The sequence below is a fragment of the Onthophagus taurus genome, unplaced genomic scaffold, assembly GCF_036711975.1.
Source record: "Onthophagus taurus isolate NC unplaced genomic scaffold, IU_Otau_3.0 ScKx7SY_12, whole genome shotgun sequence".
Lineage (NCBI taxonomy): Eukaryota > Metazoa > Arthropoda > Insecta > Coleoptera > Scarabaeidae > Onthophagus > Onthophagus taurus.
The window spans coordinates 115,100-139,008 of record NW_027248937.1 but is presented as its reverse complement, the minus strand read 5'-3'; the positions used below and the strand labels follow the sequence as shown (position 1 = coordinate 139,008).

At 35.8% G+C, this 23,909-nt stretch overlaps 3 protein-coding genes across 3 annotated transcripts; 2 read left to right on the top strand and 1 right to left on the bottom strand.

Annotated features, from left to right (window-relative positions):
• Positions 1-7,753: 7,753 nt before the first annotated feature.
• On the top strand, positions 7,754-11,546 carry LOC111414623 (uncharacterized). The gene is made up of 2 exons (XM_071200747.1): positions 7,754-8,309; positions 8,374-11,546. The coding sequence occupies exons 1-2, from the start codon at positions 7,754-7,756 to the stop codon at positions 11,544-11,546; spliced, it is 3,729 nt and encodes a 1,242-aa protein (XP_071056848.1).
• A 1,231-nt stretch (positions 11,547-12,777) lies between these two features.
• LOC139432266 (uncharacterized) lies at positions 12,778-16,570 on the top strand. The gene is made up of 2 exons (XM_071200746.1): positions 12,778-13,333; positions 13,398-16,570. The coding sequence occupies exons 1-2, from the start codon at positions 12,778-12,780 to the stop codon at positions 16,568-16,570; spliced, it is 3,729 nt and encodes a 1,242-aa protein (XP_071056847.1).
• A 3,884-nt stretch (positions 16,571-20,454) lies between these two features.
• On the bottom strand, positions 20,455-21,682 carry LOC139432260 (uncharacterized). Its single transcript, XM_071200740.1, has 2 exons — positions 21,557-21,682; positions 20,455-21,497 (listed from the first exon to the last, which is right to left on the bottom strand). Exon 2 carries the CDS (start codon positions 21,495-21,497, stop codon positions 20,520-20,522), a length of 978 nt encoding a protein of 325 aa, XP_071056841.1. The 5' UTR covers positions 21,557-21,682; the 3' UTR covers positions 20,455-20,519.
• Between the last annotated feature and the right edge of the window lie 2,227 nt (positions 21,683-23,909).

Genomic DNA, 23,909 nt, shown 5'->3' with positions numbered 1-23,909 from the left:
AGATGTCATTTGGCGTCTGAATATCACAAATATGGTCAACAGAATTATCGGAACCAAAAGTGATAGAAAGTTCAAACATGTCTCAGAACGGCGTATAACGTCATAATATAACGTTTTAGGCACATTTTGTTTTTTATCTCCAACATGCTCCAACATGTCATTTGGCGCCTGAATATCACAAATATGGTCAACAGAATTATCGGAACCAAAAGTGATAGAAAGTTCAAACATGTCTCAGAACGGCGTATAACGTCATAATATAACGTTTTGGGCACATTTTGTTTTTTATCTCCCACATGCTCAATGATGTCATTTGGCGTCTGAATATCAAAAATATGGTCAACAGAATTACCGGAACCAAAAGTGATAGAAAGTTCAAACATGTCTCAGAACGGCGTATAACGTCATAATATCACGTTTTGGGCACATTTTGTTTTTTATCTCCAATATGCTCCAACATGTCATTTGGCGCCTGAATATCACAAATATGGTCAACAGAATTATCGGAACCAAAAGTGATAGAAAGTTCAAACATGTCTCAGAACGGCGTATAACGTCATAATATCACGTTTTGGGCACATTTTGTTTTTTATCTCCAACATGCTCCAACATGTCATTTGGCGCCTGAATATCACAAATATGGTCAACAGAATTATCGGAACCAAATGTGGTAGAAAGTTCAAACATGTCTCAGAACGGCGTATAACGTCATAATATAACGTTTTGGGCACATTTTGTTTTTTATCTCCAACATGCTCAAAGATGTCATTTGGCGTCTGAATATCAAAAATATGGTCAACAGAATTATCGGAACCAAAAGTGATAGAAAGTTCAAACATGTCTCAGAACGGCGTATAACGTCATAATATCACGTTTTGGGCACATTTTGTTTTTTATCTCCAACATGCTCAAAGATGTCATTTGGCGTCTGAATATCACAAATATGGTCAACAGAATTATCGGAACCAAAAGTGATAGAAAGTTCAAACATGTCTCAGAACGGCGTATAACGTCATAATATCACGTTTTGGGCACATTTTGTTTTTTATCTCCAACATGCTCAAAGATGTCATTTGGCGCCTGAATATCACAAATATGGTCAACAGAATTATCGGAACCAAATGTGGTAGAAAGTTCAAACATGTCTCAGAACGGCGTATAACGTCATAATATAACGTTTTGGGCACATTTTGTTTTTTATCTCCAACATGCTCAAAGATGTCATTTGGCGTCTGAATATCAAAAATATGGTCAATAGAATTATCGGAACCAAAAGTGATAGAAAGTTCAAACATGTCTCAGAACGGCGTATAATGTCATAATATAACGTTTTGGGCACATTTTGTTTTTTATCTCCAACATGCTCAAAGATGTCATTTGGCGTCTGAATATCACAAATATGGTCAACAGAATTATCGGAACGAAAAGTGATAGAATGTTCAAACATGTCTCAGAACGGCGTATAACGGCATAATATCACGTTTTGGGCACATTTTGTTTTTTATCTCCACCATGCTCAAAGATGTCATTTGGCGTCTCAATATCACAAATATGGTCAACAGAATTATCGGAACCAAAAGTGATAGAAAGTTCAAACATGTCTCAGAACGGCGTATAACGTCATAATATAACGTTTTGGGCACATTTTGTTTTTTATCTCCAACATGCTCCAACATGTCATTTGGCGCCTGAATATCACAAATATGGTCAACAGAATTATCGGAACCAAAAGTGATAGAAAGTTCAAACATGTCTCAGAACGGCGTATAACGTCATAATATAACGTTTTGGGCACATTTTGTTTTTTATCTCCAACATGCTCAAAGATGTCATTTGGCGTCTGAATATCAAAAATATGGTCAACAGAATTATCGGAACCAAAAGTGATAGAAAGTTCAAACATGTCTCAGAACGGCGTATAACGTCATAATATCACGTTTTGGACACATTTTGTTTTTTATCTCCAACATGCTCAAAGATGTCATTTGGCGTCTGAATATCACAAATATGGTCAACAGAATTATCGGAACCAAAAGTGATAGAAAGTTCAAACATGTCTCAGAACGGCGTATAACGTCATAATATAACGTTTTGGGCACATTTTGTTTTTTATCTCCAACATGCTCCAACATGTCATTTGGCGCCTGAATATCACAAATATGGTCAACAGAATTATCGGAACCAAAAGTGATAGAAAGTTCAAACATGTCTCAGAACGGCGTATAACGTCATAATATCACGTTTTGGGCACATTTTGTTTTTTATCTCCAACATGCTCAAAGATGTCATTTGGCGTCTGAATATCACAAATATGGTCAACAGAATTATCGGAACCATAAGTGATAGAAAGTTCAAACATGTCTCAGAACGGCGTATAACATAATATAACGTTTTGGGCACATTTTGTTTTTTATCTCCAACATGCTCCAACATGTCATTTGGCGCCTGAATATCACAAATATGGTCAACAGAATTATCGGAACCAAAAGTGATAGAAAGTTCAAACATGTCTCAGAACGGCGTATAACGTCATAATATAACGTTTTGGGCACATTTTGTGTTTTATCTCCAACATGCTCAAAGATGTCATTTGGGGTCTGAATATCAAAAATATGGTCAACAGAATTATGGGAACCAAAAGAGATAGAAAGTTCAAACATGTCTCAGAACGGCGTATAACGTCATAATATCACGTTTTGGACACATTTTGTTTTTTATCTCCAACATGCTCAAAGATGTCATTTGGCGTCTGAATATCACAAATATGGTCAACAGAATTATCGGAACCAAAAGTGATAGAAAGTTCAAACATGTCTCAGAACGGCGTATAACGTCATAATATAACGTTTTGGGCACATTTTGTTTTTTATCTCCAACATGCTCCAACATGTCATTTGGCGCCTGAATATCACAAATATGGTCAACAGAATTATCGGAACCAAAAGTGATAGAAAGTTCAAACATGTCTCAGAACGGCGTATAACGTCATAATATCACGTTTTGGGCTCATTTTGTTTTTTATCTCCAACATGCCCAAAGATGTCATTTGGCGTCTGAATATCACAAATATGGTCAACAGAATTATCTTAACCATAAGTGATAGAAAGTTCAAACATGTCTCAGAACGGCGTATAACATAATATAACGTTTTGGGCACATTTTGTTTTTTATCTCCAACATGCTCCAACATGTCATTTGGCGCCTGAATATCACAAATATGGTCAACAGAATTATCGGAACAAAAAGTGATAGAAAGTTCAAACATGTCTCAGAACGGCGTGTAACGTCATAATATCACGTTTTGGGCACATTTTGTTTTTTATCTCCACCATGCTCAAAGATGTCATTTGGCGTCTGAATATCACAAATATGGTCAACAGAATTATCGGAACCAAAAGTGATAGAAAGTTCAAACATGTCTCAGAACGGCGTATAACGTCATAATATAACGTTTTGGGCACATTTTGTTTTTTATCTCCAACATGCTCCAACATGTCATTTGGCGCCTGAATATCACAAATATGGTCAACAGAATTATCGGAACCAAAAGTGATAGAAAGTTCAAACATGTCTCAGAACGGCGTATAACGTCATAATATAACGTTTTGGGCACATTTTGTTTTTTATCTCCAATATGCTCAAAGATGTCATTTGGCGCCTGAATATCACAAATATGGTCAACAGAATTATCGGAACCAAAAGTGATAGAAAGTTCAAACATGTCTCAGAACGGCGTATAACGTCATAATATCACGTTTTGGGCACATTTTGTTTTTTATCTCCAACATGCTCCAACATGTCATTTGGCGCCTGAATATCACAAATATGGTCAACAGAATTATCGGAACCAAAAGTGATAGAAAGTTCAAACATGTCTCAGAACGGCGTATAACGTCATAATATAACGTTTTGGGCACATTTTGTTTTTTATCTCCCACATGCTCAAAGATGTCATTTGGCGTCTGAATATCAAAAATATGGTCAACAGAATTACCGGAACCAAAAGTGATAGAAAGTTCAAACATGTCTCAGAACGGCGTATAACGTCATAATATCACGTTTTGGACACATTTTGTTTTTTATCTCCAACATGCTCAAAGATGTCATTTGGCGTCTGAATATCACAAATATGGTCAACAGAATTATCGGAACCAAAAGTGATAGAAAGTTCAAACATGTCTCAGAACGGCGTATAACGTCATAATATCACGTTTTGGGCACATTTTGTTTTTTATCTCCAACATGCTCCAACATGTCATTTGGCGCCTGAATATCACAAATATGGTCAACAGAATTATCGGAACCAAAAGTGATAGAAAGTTCAAACATGTCTCAGAACGGCGTATAACGTCATAATATAACGTTTTGGGCACATTTTGTTTTTTATCTCCAACATGCTCCAACATGTCATTTGGCGTCTGAATATAACAAATATGGTCAACAGAACTATCGGAACCAAAAGTGATAGAAAGTTCAAACATGTCTCAGAACGGCGTGTAACGTCATAATATCACGTTTTGGGCACATTTTGTTTTTTATCTCCAACATGCTCAAAGATGTCATTTGGCGTCTGAATAACACAAATACGGTCAACAGAATTATCGGAACCAAAAGTGATAGAAAGTTCAAACATGTCTCAGAACGGCGTATAACGTCATAATATCACGTTTTGGGCACATTTTGTTTTTTATCTCCAACATGCTCCAACATGTCATTTGGCGCCTGAATATCACAAATATGGTCAACAGAATTATCGGAACCAAAAGTGATAGAAAGTTCAAACATGTCTCAGAACGGCGTATAACGTCATAATATAACGTTTTGGGCACATTTTGTTTTTTATCTCCCACATGCTCAAAGATGTCATTTGGCGTCTGAATATCAAAAATATGGTCAACAGAATTACCGGAACCAAAAGTGATAGAAAGTTCAAACATGTCTCAGAACGGCGTATAACGTCATAATATCACGTTTTGGGCACATTTTGTTTTTTATCTCCAACATGCTCAAAGATGTCATTTGGCGTCTGAATATCACAAATATGGTCAACAGAATTATCGGAACCAAAAGTGATAGAAAGTTCAAACATGTCTCAGAACGGCGTATAACGTCATAATATAACGTTTTGGGCACATTTTGTTTTTTATCTCCAACATGCTCAAAGATGTCATTTGGCGTCTGAAAATCACAAATATGGTCAACAGAATGATCGGAACCAAAAGTGAATGAAAGTTCAAACATGTCTCAGAACGGCGTATAACGTCATAATATCACGTTTTGGGCACATTTTGTTTTTTATCTCCAACATGCTCCAACATGTCATTTGGCGCCTGAATATCACAAATATGGTCAACAGAATTATCGGAACCAAATGTGATAGAAAGTTCAAACATGTCTCAGAACGGCGTATAACGTCATAATATCACGTTTTGGGCACATTTTGTTTTTTATCTCCAACATGCTCAAAGATGTCATTTGGCGTCTGAATATCACAAATATGGTCAACAGAATTATCGGAACCAAAAGTGATAGAAAGTTCAAACATGTCTCAGAACGGCGTATAACGTCATAATATCACGTTTTGGGCACATTTTGTTTTTTATCTCCAACATGCTCAAAGATGTCATTTGGCGTCTGGATATCACAAATATGGTCAACAGAATTATCGGAACCAAAAGTGATAGAAAGTTCAAACATGTCTCAGAACGGCGTATAACGTCATAATATCACGTTTTGGGCACATTTTGTTTTTTATCTCCAACATGTTCCAACATGTCATTTGGCGCCTGAATATCACAAATATGGTCAACAGAATTATCGGAACCAAAAGTGATAGAAAGTTCAAACATGTCTCAGAACGGCGTATAACGTCATAATATCACGTTTTGGGCACATTTTGTTTTTTATCTCCAACATGCTCAAAGATGTCATTTGGCGTCTGAATATCACAAATATGGTCAACAGAATTATCGGAACCAAAAGTGACAGAAAGTTCAAACATGTCTCAGAACGGCGTATAACGTCATAATATAACGTTTTGGGCACATTTTGTTTTTTATCTCCAACATGCTCAAAGATGTCATTTGGCGTCTGAATATCAAAAATATGGTCAACAGAATTATCGGAACCAAAAGTGATAGAAAGTTCAAACATGTCTCAGAACGGCGTATAACGTCATAATATAACGTTTTGGGCACATTTTGTTTTTTATCTCCAACATGCTCCAACATGTCATTTGGCGCCTGAATATCACAAATATGGTCAACAGAATTATCGGAACCAAAAGTGATAGAAAGTTCAAACATGTCTCAGAACGGCGTATAACGTCATAATATCACGTTTTGGGCACATTTTGTTTTTTATCTCCAACATGCTCAAAGATGTCATTTGGCGTCTGAATATCACAAATATGGTCAACTGAATTATCGGAACCAAAAGTGATAGAAAGTTCAAACATGTCTCAGAACGGCGTATAACGTCATAATATCACGTTTTGGGCACATTTTGTTTTTTATCTCCAACATGCTCCAACATGTCATTTGGCGTCTGAATATCACAAATATGGTCAACAGAATTATCGGAACCAAAAGTGATAGAAAGTTCAAACATGTCTCAGAACGGCGTATAACGTCATAATATCACGTTTTGGGCACATTTTGTTTTTTATCTCCAACATGCTCAAAGATGTCATTTGGCGTCTGAATATCACAAATATGGTCAACAGAATTATCGGAACCAAAAGTGATAGAAAGTTCAAACATGTCTCAGAACGGCGTATAACGTCATAATATCACGTTTTGGGCACATTTTGTTTTTTATCTCCAACATGCTCAAAGATGTCATTTGGCGTCTGAATATCACAAATATGGTCAACAGAATTATCGGAACCAAAAGTGATAGAAAGTTCAAACATGTCTCAGAACGGCGTATAACGTCATAATATCAGGTTTTGGGCACAAGTAGTATAGATTCGCCGATTCAAGAACCTCCTCCTCGAACCTGCGTTCTAGGAGGAGGTTCTTGAATCGGCAAATTTTTTGGGGGTCAGAGGAGGTTCGATGAGGAGAGGAGGTTCTTGAATCGGCGATTCTTTTGAGGGTCGGAGGAGATTCGATGAAGAGAGGAGGAGGTCAATTAACTTGAGAAGGTCATGTTATTTTGACGAAATTATTAAAAATTTATCTTTATTAAAAATTTATCTTTATTAAAAATGTATCTTTATTTAGGTTATGTTATTAAAAATTTATCTTTATATGTAACCTGTTTACCTAGATGAAAACAATTACTATGTTTATCCTTCGACGCTTCTCAATGAACTGGTAATGTTTTCGATATATCTCTTAACTTATTGTACACAAAGGTATACGGTTTTGGGACATGTAGGTATACAAATAAGTGAGTCATGATCTACCTGCGGGATATTTTTTAAAATTTATTGTGTAAAGGTATACGGAGCTTTAAAATATGCGAGGAGGTTCTTGAATCGGCAAATTTTTTGGGGGGATACGTTCGAGGAGGAGGTCAATTAACTTAATACTAGTAAGTGAGTCATGATCTACCTGCGAGATATTTTTTTAATTTATTATGCAGAGGTATACGGAGTTATAAATATACATGTATACAAACGCACTCGATGCATCCTCCTCCTCCCCAATAAGTTTCAGGAGCGGTGAGGGTTTATAAACGCCTGCGAAATGTGGTATTGACGTAGTTCTTTCATAACAAGTAGAAGTGTACAACATTAAATTGTAAAATGGTCGTGTGTGAGGATTGTGGAAAAAGTTTTACTCGAGTTGACAATTTAAAAAGACATCAACGATTATCTTGTATTGGCAAGAGAATCAAGCTTGACGCACCGCAAATTCCAAAAGCAGTAAAATGTGAGGCTTGCGATGATTATGTAAATAGACAATGTTACTCTGCACATTTACGAAGCAACGCACACAAGCGTAACGCTTTTGTTATAATCGATGACGGAGTGGAGAGAATAGCTGGAGCATTCGGTGACAAAATTGTCAGTTATCGAATAAGTGAAGAAGGTTTTTTTGTGGATTTGGATGAATTTTCTCATAGAATTCGAGAAAAAATACTAAATCTAATACAAAGCGCAATCGATATTCACCGAAATGTAAAATTAAATATGGAATGTTTTGGTTTGTATTTTTTACAATCAAAGGAAGACTGTGAAATAAAATCATTCAATACGAAAAATAAGGTAGTATCATTAGCGTCGGATCTGTATAAAATATATAAGGAATTTATTGATGAAATTTCATCAAAAATGTCAGAATTCCAGGAACGAGATTCAGGTAAGCGTAATGTGACATAATATACCTATATATTAAAAAATAAATGTTTCAATATTTTATTTAGGATGGACTTTAATGCAAATTCTCTATATGGAGTTAAATTTAAACAAATATAATCCTATCAGAGCATCTAATTACATCGATCTACCATCGCAAATAAAAGCAAAGCGTGCTGTGATAAATATACAAAACGCGGATGATGCATGTTTTGCATGGGCTGTAACATCCGCACTACATGAACCGAACGGTTTACCACAGAGGACATCTTCGTATCCGAATTACCTAGACTGCGGCTTAGACTATTCAAATATTGTTTTTCCAGTTAAATTACGAGATATACCTGTATTTGAAAAGCAGAACAAACTATCTATTAATGTATATGGAATAAATGAGTATTTTAAAGACGGTGTTATGAATTATGACATAATTACAATGTATATATGTCGACAAAAAGAAGAAAGACATATAAATTTATTATTGGTTACAAATGATTCCGGGAATAGTCACTATTGTTGGATAAAAAATCTGTCTCGATTACTATCATCGCAAGCATCGCAGAATGGTCATGAAAAGTATATTTGCGACGGATGCTTGGTATTCTTTACGTCAGAAAATAAACTTATCCGTCATCAAAGTGACGATTGCAGCAAGGTAAGGGCAATTTTACCAACAACAAATTTAAAAATAAATAAATATGGAAATGAAGAAAAGGAAAATATACTACAGTTCGAAAATTTTGAACGACAATTAAAAATACCGTTCGTGGTGTATGCAGATTTTGAAGCATTACAGAAACCGATCGCCGATGCGGAAGCAACAGAACTTAACGATGATAATTCATACTCCGTCAAATGTTTCAAACACGAACCTTATGCATTTGCATATTATATAAAATGTTCATATGACGAATCATTGTCGAAGTTTGAAATATATCGCGGATGTAATGCTGCTCAAATTTTCATGAGCAAGTTGGAACATGACGTTCTGAATATATACAAAAATTATTTAAGCCAACCAAAAGAAATGCTCCCATTACCACCTATTGATAGATTAATACATGAGATGCAGGATATCTGTCACATTTGTTCGCACAAAATAAAAGAAGGTAATAAAGTGTGCGATCATGATCACCTAACTGGGTTGTATAGAGGACCCGCACATGCTGTATGTAACATCAATTATCAATTACCAAAGTTCATACCGATATTCTTTCACAATCTTTCGAACTACGATTGTCATATGTTTGTGAAAGATATGGCATTAAAAGAAGAAGACGTGGACGTTATAGCACAGAATAAAGAAAAGTATATATCATTTTCGAAAAAAATTATCGTAGGAGAAAACATTGACAGCAAGGGAAAGCTAAGGCGGGTTCATATGAAATTGAGATTTGTGGATTCATTTAGGTTTATGGCTTTATCGCTAGAGAAGTTGGGTTCATTTTTGGAAGACAACCAATGCGTTCAAATCAGAAAATATTTTAGGAACGAAGAACAGTTTCGACTTATACGTCAGAAAGGAGTTTTTCCGTATTCCTTTGTGGATTCATTCGAAAAGCTGAATCTTACCGCTCTGCCAGATCGAAGTAGTTTTTACAATACTTTATGCGACGATAGTATAACCGAAGAAAATTATTGTCGTGCACAAACGGTGTGGAACTTATTTAACTGTCGCACTTTAGGCGAATATAGCGACATTTATTTAACGTCTGACGTTTTACTTTTGGCGGACGTATTTGAGAATTTCCGAACCATCTCGATGAAGTATTACTCTTTAGATCCATGTCATTACTTCACAGCGCCGGGCTTCGGTTGGGATGCATTATTACGAATGACAGGGGTAAAATTAGAATTATTAACGGACATAGACATGTTACACTTCTTTAAAAATGGTATTCGCGGTGGATTAAGTATGTGCACTAAACGCAGTGCGAAGGCTAACAATAAATTAATGATGGAATTTGATGAAACCAAAGACCCATCTTATATTTTGTATCTCGACGCTACGAATTTGTATGGACACGCAATGAGACGAAAATTACCGACGGGGGGATTTCGATGGCTATCAGATGAAGAAATTCAAAAGTTAGATATTTACAATACGGAAGACGATTCCGAAAAGGGTTACGTGTTCGAGGTAGATTTAGAGTATCCGGAAGCAATACATGATGAACACAACGATTTGCCATTTTGTCCAGAACGGATTGTACCCCCAGGTTCAAAAAATGCAAAGTTAATAGCAAATTTGGAAAATAAAACAAAATACATCATTCATTACGTGAATCTAAAGCAGTGTATCAAGTTCGGATTGAAACTAACGAAGATTTACAGAGTATTAGAATTTAAACAATCCAACTGGATGCGGAGCTACATCGATTTCAATTCCGATAAACGTGCGAAAGCTAAGAATGAATTTGAAAAAAATCATTACAAAGCAATGAATAACATCGTATACGGTAAGACAATGGAAAATGTGGAAAAGCGAGTGGATATAAGACTAGTTACCCACTGGGAATGTCGTCATAAGAAACCGGGCGTGGAAGCCCTAATAGCTAAACCAAATTTTAAATCTTCGAAAATATTTTGCGATAATTTGATAGCCGTTCAATTGAACGTCGCGGAAGTTCGTTATTGCAAACCGCTGTATGTGGGTTTCAGTATATTAGAGCTTTCGAAAACCGTAATGTACAGCTTCTTCTATGATTACTTAAAAGTTAAATATGGAAATAACATAACACTTTTATACACCGATACTGATTCCCTAATCCTAGAAATTACTACTCCCAATGTATATGAGGATATAAAAGAAAATATTGAATTTTTTGACACGTCCAATTATCCGTTAGAGAATATACACAATATACCTCGCGGTCGATCTGTGTTGGGAAGAATGAAAGATGAATATCCAAACAGGTGCATAACGTCATTTGTTGGAACAGGAGCTAAGGCGTACTGCATCACCTTGTTGAATGATAATGTAAAGAAGGCTAAAGGAGTAAAGAAATATGTTATAGATAAACATTTAAGCGTGACCGATTATAAACGTGTGGTTGAATGTGGCGGATCGGTTCATAAAAAAATGTACATTTTTAAGTCAGAATTTCATACTATGTATACCGAATTAAAGAATAAAATTGCTCTTTCATCGTGCGATGATAAACGATACATATTACCGAACGGATGTAATACTTTGGCGTGGGGTCATTGGTTGATAAAAAGATTGAATGCGAATAAATGAATTTAATTTAATTTATAAAAAATTGTAAAGAATAATAATAATAATGTATTTGTAATGTTCGATTGTTAATAAAGTCTTGTAAACTTTTAAATAGGTCTTTATACGTTTTAAAGAACGTTAGTTTTTGAGATCCAAGAATTATGAGACGGACCTAATCCTAACCATTTCACAAACACTTGATTTCCTTTTCGCCGTAGCACTTTTTCCACCAAGTAGACGTCAGGATATTTAACTTTTTGTAATTCCTCTCGATAAAAACCACCCATAATTTTTTCATTGGATGCATCTTTGAGCAGATATGTTGTTGGGAAAGTATTACGAACAGAATGTATTGTAAACACTTCGTTAGACCAATTGGGAGTATAGTTTTTGGTGAAGGCGTGTCGATGCTTGCTCACTCTGACGTGATCACCGACATTAAATTTTTTGGTATAAGGATCGACAATTTTTATGTAATTATATACAGTTTTTAACAGTGTCGATGCGTTTCTGTTATTTACCTCGCTAGGTTTCATTCCTATCGTCCTGTGAACTTGGTTGTTATAATCCAGAATTAATTTGGGAAGCAATTCCAACCAACGATAGTTACCTTGCATACTAAATTCTTTCCACATTTCTTGAGAAGGTCATGTTATTTTGACGAAATTATTAAAAATTTATCTTTATTAAAAATTTATCTTTATTAAAAATGTATCTTTATTTAGGTTATGTTATTAAAAATTTATCTTTATATGTAACCTGTTTACCTAGATGAAAACAATTACTATGTTTATCCTTCGACGCTTCTCAATGAACTGGTAATGTTTTCGATATATCTCTTAACTTATTGTACACAAAGGTATACGGTTTTGGGACATGTAGGTATACAAATAAGTGAGTCATGATCTACCTGCGGGATATTTTTTAAAATTTATTGTGTAAAGGTATACGGAGCTTTAAAATATGCGAGGAGGTTCTTGAATCGGCAAATTTTTTGGGGGGATACGTTCGAGGAGGAGGTCAATTAACTTAATACTAGTAAGTGAGTCATGATCTACCTGCGAGATATTTTTTTAATTTATTATGCAGAGGTATACGGAGTTATAAATATACATGTATACAAACGCACTCGATGCATCCTCCTCCTCCCCAATAAGTTTCAGGAGCGGTGAGGGTTTATAAACGCCTGCGAAATGTGGTATTGACGTAGTTCTTTCATAACAAGTAGAAGTGTACAACATTAAATTGTAAAATGGTCGTGTGTGAGGATTGTGGAAAAAGTTTTACTCGAGTTGACAATTTAAAAAGACATCAACGATTATCTTGTATTGGCAAGAGAATCAAGCTTGACGCACCGCAAATTCCAAAAGCAGTAAAATGTGAGGCTTGCGATGATTATGTAAATAGACAATGTTACTCTGCACATTTACGAAGCAACGCACACAAGCGTAACGCTTTTGTTATAATCGATGACGGAGTGGAGAGAATAGCTGGAGCATTCGGTGACAAAATTGTCAGTTATCGAATAAGTGAAGAAGGTTTTTTTGTGGATTTGGATGAATTTTCTCATAGAATTCGAGAAAAAATACTAAATCTAATACAAAGCGCAATCGATATTCACCGAAATGTAAAATTAAATATGGAATGTTTTGGTTTGTATTTTTTACAATCAAAGGAAGACTGTGAAATAAAATCATTCAATACGAAAAATAAGGTAGTATCATTAGCGTCGGATCTGTATAAAATATATAAGGAATTTATTGATGAAATTTCATCAAAAATGTCAGAATTCCAGGAACGAGATTCAGGTAAGCGTAATGTGACATAATATACCTATATATTAAAAAATAAATGTTTCAATATTTTATTTAGGATGGACTTTAATGCAAATTCTCTATATGGAGTTAAATTTAAACAAATATAATCCTATCAGAGCATCTAATTACATCGATCTACCATCGCAAATAAAAGCAAAGCGTGCTGTGATAAATATACAAAACGCGGATGATGCATGTTTTGCATGGGCTGTAACATCCGCACTACATGAACCGAACGGTTTACCACAGAGGACATCTTCGTATCCGAATTACCTAGACTGCGGCTTAGACTATTCAAATATTGTTTTTCCAGTTAAATTACGAGATATACCTGTATTTGAAAAGCAGAACAAACTATCTATTAATGTATATGGAATAAATGAGTATTTTAAAGACGGTGTTATGAATTATGACATAATTACAATGTATATATGTCGACAAAAAGAAGAAAGACATATAAATTTATTATTGGTTACAAATGATTCCGGGAATAGTCACTATTGTTGGATAAAAAATCTGTCTCGATTACTATCATCGCAAGCATCGCAGAATGGTCATGAAAAGTATATTTGCGACGGATGCTTGGTATTCTTTACGTCAGAAAATAAACTTATCCGTCATCAAAGTGACGATTGCAGCAAGGTAAGGGCAATTTTACCAACAACAAATTTAAAAATAAATAAATATGGAAATGAAGAAAAGGAAAATATACTACAGTTCGAAAATTTTGAACGACAATTAAAAATACCGTTCGTGGTGTATGCAGATTTTGAAGCATTACAGAAACCGATCGCCGATGCGGAAGCAACAGAACTTAACGATGATAATTCATACTCCGTCAAATGTTTCAAACACGAACCTTATGCATTTGCATATTATATAAAATGTTCATATGACGAATCATTGTCGAAGTTTGAAATATATCGCGGATGTAATGCTGCTCAAATTTTCATGAGCAAGTTGGAACATGACGTTCTGAATATATACAAAAATTATTTAAGCCAACCAAAAGAAATGCTCCCATTACCACCTATTGATAGATTAATACATGAGATGCAGGATATCTGTCACATTTGTTCGCACAAAATAAAAGAAGGTAATAAAGTGTGCGATCATGATCACCTAACTGGGTTGTATAGAGGACCCGCACATGCTGTATGTAACATCAATTATCAATTACCAAAGTTCATACCGATATTCTTTCACAATCTTTCGAACTACGATTGTCATATGTTTGTGAAAGATATGGCATTAAAAGAAGAAGACGTGGACGTTATAGCACAGAATAAAGAAAAGTATATATCATTTTCGAAAAAAATTATCGTAGGAGAAAACATTGACAGCAAGGGAAAGCTAAGGCGGGTTCATATGAAATTGAGATTTGTGGATTCATTTAGGTTTATGGCTTTATCGCTAGAGAAGTTGGGTTCATTTTTGGAAGACAACCAATGCGTTCAAATCAGAAAATATTTTAGGAACGAAGAACAGTTTCGACTTATACGTCAGAAAGGAGTTTTTCCGTATTCCTTTGTGGATTCATTCGAAAAGCTGAATCTTACCGCTCTGCCAGATCGAAGTAGTTTTTACAATACTTTATGCGACGATAGTATAACCGAAGAAAATTATTGTCGTGCACAAACGGTGTGGAACTTATTTAACTGTCGCACTTTAGGCGAATATAGCGACATTTATTTAACGTCTGACGTTTTACTTTTGGCGGACGTATTTGAGAATTTCCGAACCATCTCGATGAAGTATTACTCTTTAGATCCATGTCATTACTTCACAGCGCCGGGCTTCGGTTGGGATGCATTATTACGAATGACAGGGGTAAAATTAGAATTATTAACGGACATAGACATGTTACACTTCTTTAAAAATGGTATTCGCGGTGGATTAAGTATGTGCACTAAACGCAGTGCGAAGGCTAACAATAAATTAATGATGGAATTTGATGAAACCAAAGACCCATCTTATATTTTGTATCTCGACGCTACGAATTTGTATGGACACGCAATGAGACGAAAATTACCGACGGGGGGATTTCGATGGCTATCAGATGAAGAAATTCAAAAGTTAGATATTTACAATACGGAAGACGATTCCGAAAAGGGTTACGTGTTCGAGGTAGATTTAGAGTATCCGGAAGCAATACATGATGAACACAACGATTTGCCATTTTGTCCAGAACGGATTGTACCCCCAGGTTCAAAAAATGCAAAGTTAATAGCAAATTTGGAAAATAAAACAAAATACATCATTCATTACGTGAATCTAAAGCAGTGTATCAAGTTCGGATTGAAACTAACGAAGATTTACAGAGTATTAGAATTTAAACAATCCAACTGGATGCGGAGCTACATCGATTTCAATTCCGATAAACGTGCGAAAGCTAAGAATGAATTTGAAAAAAATCATTACAAAGCAATGAATAACATCGTATACGGTAAGACAATGGAAAATGTGGAAAAGCGAGTGGATATAAGACTAGTTACCCACTGGGAATGTCGTCATAAGAAACCGGGCGTGGAAGCCCTAATAGCTAAACCAAATTTTAAATCTTCGAAAATATTTTGCGATAATTTGATAGCCGTTCAATTGAACGTCGCGGAAGTTCGTTATTGCAAACCGCTGTATGTGGGTTTCAGTATATTAGAGCTTTCGAAAACCGTAATGTACAGCTTCTTCTATGATTACTTAAAAGTTAAATATGGAAATAACATAACACTTTTATACACCGATACTGATTCCCTAATCCTAGAAATTACTACTCCCAATGTATATGAGGATATAAAAGAAAATATTGAATTTTTTGACACGTCCAATTATCCGTTAGAGAATATACACAATATACCTCGCGGTCGATCTGTGTTGGGAAGAATGAAAGATGAATATCCAAACAGGTGCATAACGTCATTTGTTGGAACAGGAGCTAAGGCGTACTGCATCACCTTGTTGAATGATAATGTAAAGAAGGCTAAAGGAGTAAAGAAATATGTTATAGATAAACATTTAAGCGTGACCGATTATAAACGTGTGGTTGAATGTGGCGGATCGGTTCATAAAAAAATGTACATTTTTAAGTCAGAATTTCATACTATGTATACCGAATTAAAGAATAAAATTGCTCTTTCATCGTGCGATGATAAACGATACATATTACCGAACGGATGTAATACTTTGGCGTGGGGTCATTGGTTGATAAAAAGATTGAATGCGAATAAATGAATTTAATTTAATTTATAAAAAATTGTAAAGAATAATAATAATAATGTATTTGTAATGTTCGATTGTTAATAAAGTCTTGTAAACTTTTAAATAGGTCTTTATACGTTTTAAAGAACGTTAGTTTTTGAGATCCAAGAATTATGAGACGGACCTAATCCTAACCATTTCACAAACACTTGATTTCCTTTTCGCCGTAGCACTTTTTCCACCAAGTAGACGTCAGGATATTTAACTTTTTGTAATTCCTCTCGATAAAAACCACCCATAATTTTTTCATTGGATGCATCTTTGAGCAGATATGTTGTTGGGAAAGTATTACGAACAGAATGTATTGTAAACACTTCGTTAGACCAATTGGGAGTATAGTTTTTGGTGAAGGCGTGTCGATGCTTGCTCACTCTGACGTGATCACCGACATTAAATTTTTTGGTATAAGGATCGACAATTTTTATGTAATTATATACAGTTTTTAACAGTGTCGATGCGTTTCTGTTATTTACCTCGCTAGGTTTCATTCCTATCGTCCTGTGAACTTGGTTGTTATAATCCAGAATTAATTTGGGAAGCAATTCCAACCAACGATAGTTACCTTGCATACTAAATTCTTTCCACATTTTTTCTTTTATTGTTCTATTAAACCGTTCAACAATAGAACTCTTTAAATTGGAAAATGAACTGTAGTGATTGATGTGATATCGTGACATGAGCTTTTTAAAATCCTCATTGTAAAATTCTTTTCCGTTATCCGTTTGCAGATTCTTCGGTATGTTTTTCCGCTTTTCCGATAGAATTGTTTCCATAGCTCGCGTAACTTCTTTGCCAGTTTTGTTTTTTAGTGGTAAAGCCCATCCATACTTTGAGAAAGCATTAATAACTGTTAGAATATATTTAAAATTACCATTTGCTTTTGAATAAGGTATCATCTCCACTAAATCAGCTTGAAATAAGTCCGTTAAACCTTTTATAATAACACGTCTGCGTTTATACTTTTTCCTCGCGGACGCGTGCAACTCGTTTACGACGGACCTTTTAATATCGCTCATTTTCTGGATATTTCAATGAGCAGTTCTACCATAAATGGTTTCTTGAGTAAAGTGGTCTTCGTTGTGGGTTTGCAAACTATTTTATCTCCAAAGAAGAGAACATTTAACTTTTTATTTGGATCGAAGATACTCCCGTTAATAATCATTTCAACGTCTCCTTCAAATCGGTATTTCACTATTTCACCAATATATAAAAAGTTTATATATTTACTTACGTAACCTAAATTTTGAATAATGTAATAATTATCCGTTGTATCCGTAGTTCCATCTCCGCTAAACGTAAGTATAGTTGGTTGTTTGAAATATCGTTGTAAGTTTTCACGTTTATTAAAATGAGCAGCAATGTTGTGTCCGTGTACGTGTTTACCAAACTTATCGATCGTCATACTAGACGAATGTTTTCCGAACTTGCTTAAACTCATCTGCTCTAGTTCACAAACGTCGGTGTTTTAAAACAAAAAATGTGAGAGACGTATATTTATGATAATATTTTAACGTATAATCTCGGCCTCTGTTAGCTCCGATATTATTGATGATATTTCATTGACATGTGCAGAATGACCTGCAGTTTGCGAGGCCATCAACAAACGCAGTCTGTCGACAAGTTCGTTGGGATCGTCCCAATACTCGTATTCGATAAGAGCCCCAGGAACGACTTGTTTTTGTAATGCACCACCGACTTTTTTCTTCGGATTCGGCCAGTATTTAGCCCAATGCACTTTGGGTTTGTTACCTTCAACGATAGGCTTGATAATATTCTGAAATTTCCCACTGTCGTCCTCAGTAGTCATACCTGCCTCTGGAATGTAATTAATGTACGGAGCATTTGAACGTAGTAAGATATCTTTGTAGTTGCGCATGTCCTGAATTGTAAATTTGCCCGGTTCGTTTTTAAATAGTAAATCATATAAACCAACGGTTCCCGTATATTTGAAGTTTCCAACGTGAATATCCTGATCCTCAAAGTGAACAGGACTGACTCCAATGTAGAAACCTTCGGGAGTTTCGCGAACACCGTATAAACGATCATAATCATCTTTTAAATCAGTTGTTAAACCAACAATATACGTTCTGGGCAAAGGATGAAACTGACTCAAAGCGGCTTGTACCTCTGGAGACTCCAATCTTTCTTCTATTTCATCTTTAAGTCGTTCTATTCGATTATGTGCGTCCGAAATAAGAGCTCCGGTATCCTCGCTAGAATCGAGGAGTTCTTCTTCTTCGCCCGGCGGAACTTCATATACTTCTTCTTCTGCATGAGCTAATGGACCAAGAGGAGAAGACGTGGGAGAAGATACCAACCTTTTTTCAGGAGTCGATGTAGCAAATTTTCGTCGTTGTTCTTTTAATGGAACTTTCGGTTTTCGAATAAAATATTCGGTCTCGGTTTTAGCTGGTACGTCAGAAATATCCGGCGAGTAGCGTTGTATCTTAGATATCAATTTTTCTTCTTTTGGAGATAAACTTCGTTTTGGAATGGATAGTAAAGGCGCAGTGTCAAGTTTTGCGACAATATCCTGTAAGGGCCTTGCGATGGGTGCATATGCGGTTTCCGACCGAATCCTTGACTCCTCTAAGTCTTCTTTTAAAGAACGAATTTTGTCTCTCACGACTTCTCGTGCCGCGATAAGTTCTGCAGCTATCGTCTTGTTCATTGTATGATGTATGTGAAGTTACTACGAACTGTACAGCTGAAGTCGTTAGTTTTAAACTTCAATGAATTTATCAAAACCCTTACGGTAACGTCCCTTAGATACACTACAATCTAAATCAATAACTAGGATGCCGTGTCTATTCTCCCAACAAGCATCGCTAATTTCCTTTAGCCGATGAAACTCCATATCGCTCATTATGTGATCTTCAAATACGTGTTTTAAATTTGTTAAGTCTTGTTTAAATAACACCAAAAAGTTACAATTATCGCGAACTAATTGTTTTGGAATTGCACTATAACTTTGACAAATTAGAAAACAATCAATGTTTTTATGTCGACCATACGAAAAAAATTCCTTAATGACATTTTGACCTGTACAGGAAACATCGTCAAATACGACTACCGAATATTCTTTCGCATCTTCCGGTCGAATGAACTCGTCTATATTAGAAAATTCATAGTAACCGCAATCTTTTATAGGTTCAATTAAACGTCTTAAAAAATCGTACTTATTTTGGTATAACGAATTAGAGCATAAGTACAAGTTTAGGAAGCGCAACCCATTACGTGCAACTAAAAGCGATAACATAGCATTTGTTTTTCCGACACCTGAGGGTCCTACAATTAAACCTCGCTTACATTTTCCACCAAATAAATTGCTGTGTCTTGTAAAGTGTTCTTCGACCGAACCATTACTAAAATTTACTATAGGCAGTGTTAGAAGTTGCGGTAAACATTTTAATTTCTCGTCGATCATGATTCTCGTACTAAATGAATTGGATAAGACTGAATGAAAATATAGCAAAAGAAACTATATATACATATATTTAAGAAGAAGAATAATAATAATAATAATAATAAGTATAATACCTTAACCATTTAACCTAACATAACCTAACCTAACCTAACCTAAGGAAGAGGAGGAAAAATGGTTACCACTCCTCCTCCTCTTCCTGCTCATCCCGCACTTCATACGGGGGCGGAGGCGCTGCAGGTGTCGGTGTCGGAGGTTCTATCCCAGTCGAACAATGGTGTATGTGCATGTTTTGAACATGCACCTGCCCTCTCACCACTGCCGACTCTGAGACAATACTGTTTACCTAAGAAGATTATGAAATTAAAAACGTGCAAAAAAGATTATAGATATAGCCTACCAGCTGAAACAGGGTGTCTACTTTGACCTCCAAAGACGCAACTCTTCGCTCCAACGTGACCACCCTCCCGAAGTTGTTGCTACCGGACATCTTTTTAGCTAGGAAGGGAAGTTATTAGTATGTAAAGAAGACAAAATGAATTCTGCTTTTTTCATTTCAACGGTTAATGTTGCAACGGTGATGTCGAGTGACGTTGTTAAAGAGTGGTTAGAACTCGACGCCAGCCCTTCCCTAAACTGTGCAAGTTCTCTCAAAGAGGTCTGCAATTGAAGTACCTTTGCATGAAGGTCTTTATAAAAATTTTGATACAAAATATTAATTTCGGTCAAAATCTCCTCTTTGGTTGTTTCTACTGCTGCACACATTGCATTTGAAAAAAGGCTGGCAGGTACATCGGAAATGACTGAAGTAGCGGGAATTGTGTCCACCCTTAAGATTTGTACTTTCGGGCTTAATGAGGGAACTTCTATGGTAGGAATGTTTATGTTAGTAGGGGGAGTGGGAATCGACGAAGCTTTAGAAGAAGAAGCCTTAGAAACAAAAGCTGCATTAATAGCTTTAAGGTATGTCCGGTTTTCGGTGCAGTGTTGGGATACCGCCATTAAAGAAAGAGAGTCGTTGGACTCATCGCCGCTAGCCATTTCCGAGTGTGTCACTTCAACCTTTGACAGAGTCGCAGGTTCAACTGACACACGCTTGTGTTTGGTACTTCGCGAACGAGCACGGGTCTCCCGTCGAAGCTCTCTATACTTATCTGGCGGTAACCACACACCTGCACCCTTCTTCCGGTGTTCACGGTTCCCCGACTTTCGACGAAGTGAAAGTGAAAGGTGTTTCACATTCTTATCGTCGACTTTCGAGGAACCTGCGATGTTTGGAAGCGCCGTAGTTTGCTGCACATTAGATTCAACGTTTGGATCCATCGGCTGCTCATTAGGCTGCACGTTTGGATCCAGAGCCTTCTCAACAGTCGACATGTTCAACAGGTTTATGTCAAAACTGTTTAACAGAAAGGATTCCTGGCTGGCGAAACCCGGAGCAGTTAAATCAATTTGACTAAAACCGTCTTGAGACATCTTGATAAGAAAAGAAAATTAATTAATTTTATTTTAATAAAAAAAACATGTATACTTACATCGCTTGATGAAAAATACAGTTGCACGTTAAAATCTAACTGCAGAGGGTGCTTGTCAACAAAGTGCTGAATGATAGGATATGAATGATAAAACGTTCGAAAAAATAAAGTTATGCTTACCAATAAAAGTTAACTTGAAAAAATAGAAGGAGCTATAGGAATGAAAAACACAAGATTAAAAAACAATATATGTCAAGAAAGGAGACTATACTTACCAGAAAAAAGTTGCTGAAATTGCGATGTTAAAAACTGATCGGTCTAATCGAACTGATCAGCAGTAAGCTCCTGTAGGAATTGGGAAAAAAATATCAATTTAACATAACAAACAAATAAACAAGTTGTACTCACAAAAACAAAGTAGAACGAGCTGTCATGATGAAATAAAGCAAGAATATATTATATAAACATGAAACTAGAAAAGGTTACTTACCAAATAAAACACAGCAAAAAAAGAGAAAGCTGAATGAGCAAGGATGTCTAGGAGTGGAAAAAACAATTTTAAATATTATATAAACATGCAAAACAAATATAGTTTTACTCACCAAAAAAGAGAATGTTGTAGAAAGAGCTGTAGTGATGGAGAGAAAATGAACGTTATATAAACATGATAATAAAGAAGGTTGTACTTACCAAAAAACTGAAGAACACAAACACTTAAGTGACTTTCAAAGGCTGGGAGGTGCCTTCTTATAGTAGAGTAATGAAGGGGGGCGTGGGGTGGGGCGTGACAAGGGGGAGGAGTGGGGAATGGGCGGAGTTAGAGTGGGGGTACTTTTTTTCTGGCTCTACTTTCCTGGCAACCGGGGGGGGGGGGGGAATTTTAGATTTCCCCCACTCCCATCCCCACTCTTCCATCTCCACTTTGGGAGGAGCCTGAGGAGGAGCATGGGAGGAGCATAGGAGGAGCTTCAATAAACAATCCTTTTCCCTTTTTCTTTTCTCTTTTTTTTTTTTTTTTTTTTTTTTCCTTCCTTTTTTCTTCCTTTTTTTCCCCTTTTTTTCTTCCAATTTAATACTTTTTCAATGTACAAGTCATACCCAATGCATACATACCATGTATTCATTTTGATTAACTATTTTTTCTTTTAAATTAAAACAACTTTTTACACTTTTTACAATCTTTTATTATTATTAATTTACAATCTATAACTGACAATGTTTATATACTAAACCATACATAAAGAACAATCCTTTCTTGCCGATGGTGGACCATCAATATGCGTTTCCCAATGAGGCAAATTATAATGTTCAAAACAGGGCAGCTTGCTTTGTAATCGCTCATCGTTTCTATACTTCAACGGTAATTTAAACCAAACCGCCGCCAAATCTAATGGCTTTACTTTATTGATATAATAATCGATTGGTAAATAACATAATTCGTAGTTTTTAATATTCGCAAAAGATAAATCAGATTCGTATCTTTCCATAATATCCCACACTTTATTAATTATAAAAGTTGAAAGTCCCAATCTGGTAACTAACCGCCAAAGACGTTCCATCTTGAACTGCTCTACCGCTACTACCCGTCTGCCTTTCTCAATTCGTTTACATATAGTTATAGATGTCTGAATACGTATGAAAATAAATAAAAAACATTCGATAAGGAGCACATACTTGGTCTCTTTTTATGATAGGGACACATCGGCGCACCAACCTCCAATTTGCATTCATTTTCCGGCAATTCTTTTACCGGTATTGTTAAAATTCTTCTTAAAAATGTAGCTTTCTCACGTCCTTTTACGTACGCTACTTTTGTCGAACGACACAAATAATAAACAATCTCATCGAAACGAGACGCAGGAACAAACCCGTCGTTCCAATCAATACAATGATGATGACTCATTAACCAATTCGCCGTATTGCGAAATTTGGTAGATAGTGAAGAAAAGCTTCGACTAGGTTGAAACACGTAATGACTTATACAATGATTACTGTCGTAAGAAGCCAGTTCCTTTGGGATAAATTCTTCATCGTTTATCGTGAAACCTTGAATGTCCAAAATAATAAAATCCCTTTGAAAAACCATAATATCCATAATATACCACTATATGCAAACGTTTCCTTCGATGTTTAGAGATACACTAAATGACGTTGCTTCAACAGTACCACTATATTAATTGCTTAACCATTTTCGTAAGAGGCGAATACACAAATGCTCTGTCATGCAGAATTAATGCGTAAGCTGTCGTACCTTCCGGAATTGGATTTTTCGTTGAATACTCGATTTTTATTTCTACTCCGCTTTTATGTATTGCTTCCTGTTGATACGTGCAATCGATTCCAATTAACGGCGCGTAAGTTTTAAATTCTTCCGGTGAAAACAAAGGTTCGCTTTCTTGATAGTAGTATGCTT

What these genes read in the sequence shown, in the direction of transcription:
- LOC139432266 (XM_071200746.1), top strand. Translation starts at nt 12,778, where the DNA reads ATGGTCGTGTGTGAGGATTGTGGAAAAAGTTTTACTCGAGTTGACAAT. An exon ending in ATTCCAGGAACGAGATTCAG is followed by an intron (nt 13,334 to 13,397) that starts GTAAGCGTAATG and finishes TATTTTATTTAG; the next exon opens with GATGGACTTTAATGCAAATT.
- LOC111414623 (XM_071200747.1), top strand. Translation starts at nt 7,754, where the DNA reads ATGGTCGTGTGTGAGGATTGTGGAAAAAGTTTTACTCGAGTTGACAAT. An exon ending in ATTCCAGGAACGAGATTCAG is followed by an intron (nt 8,310 to 8,373) that starts GTAAGCGTAATG and finishes TATTTTATTTAG; the next exon opens with GATGGACTTTAATGCAAATT.
- LOC139432260 (XM_071200740.1), bottom strand. Translation starts at nt 21,497, where the DNA reads ATGTCTCAAGACGGTTTTAGTCAAATTGATTTAACTGCTCCGGGTTTC.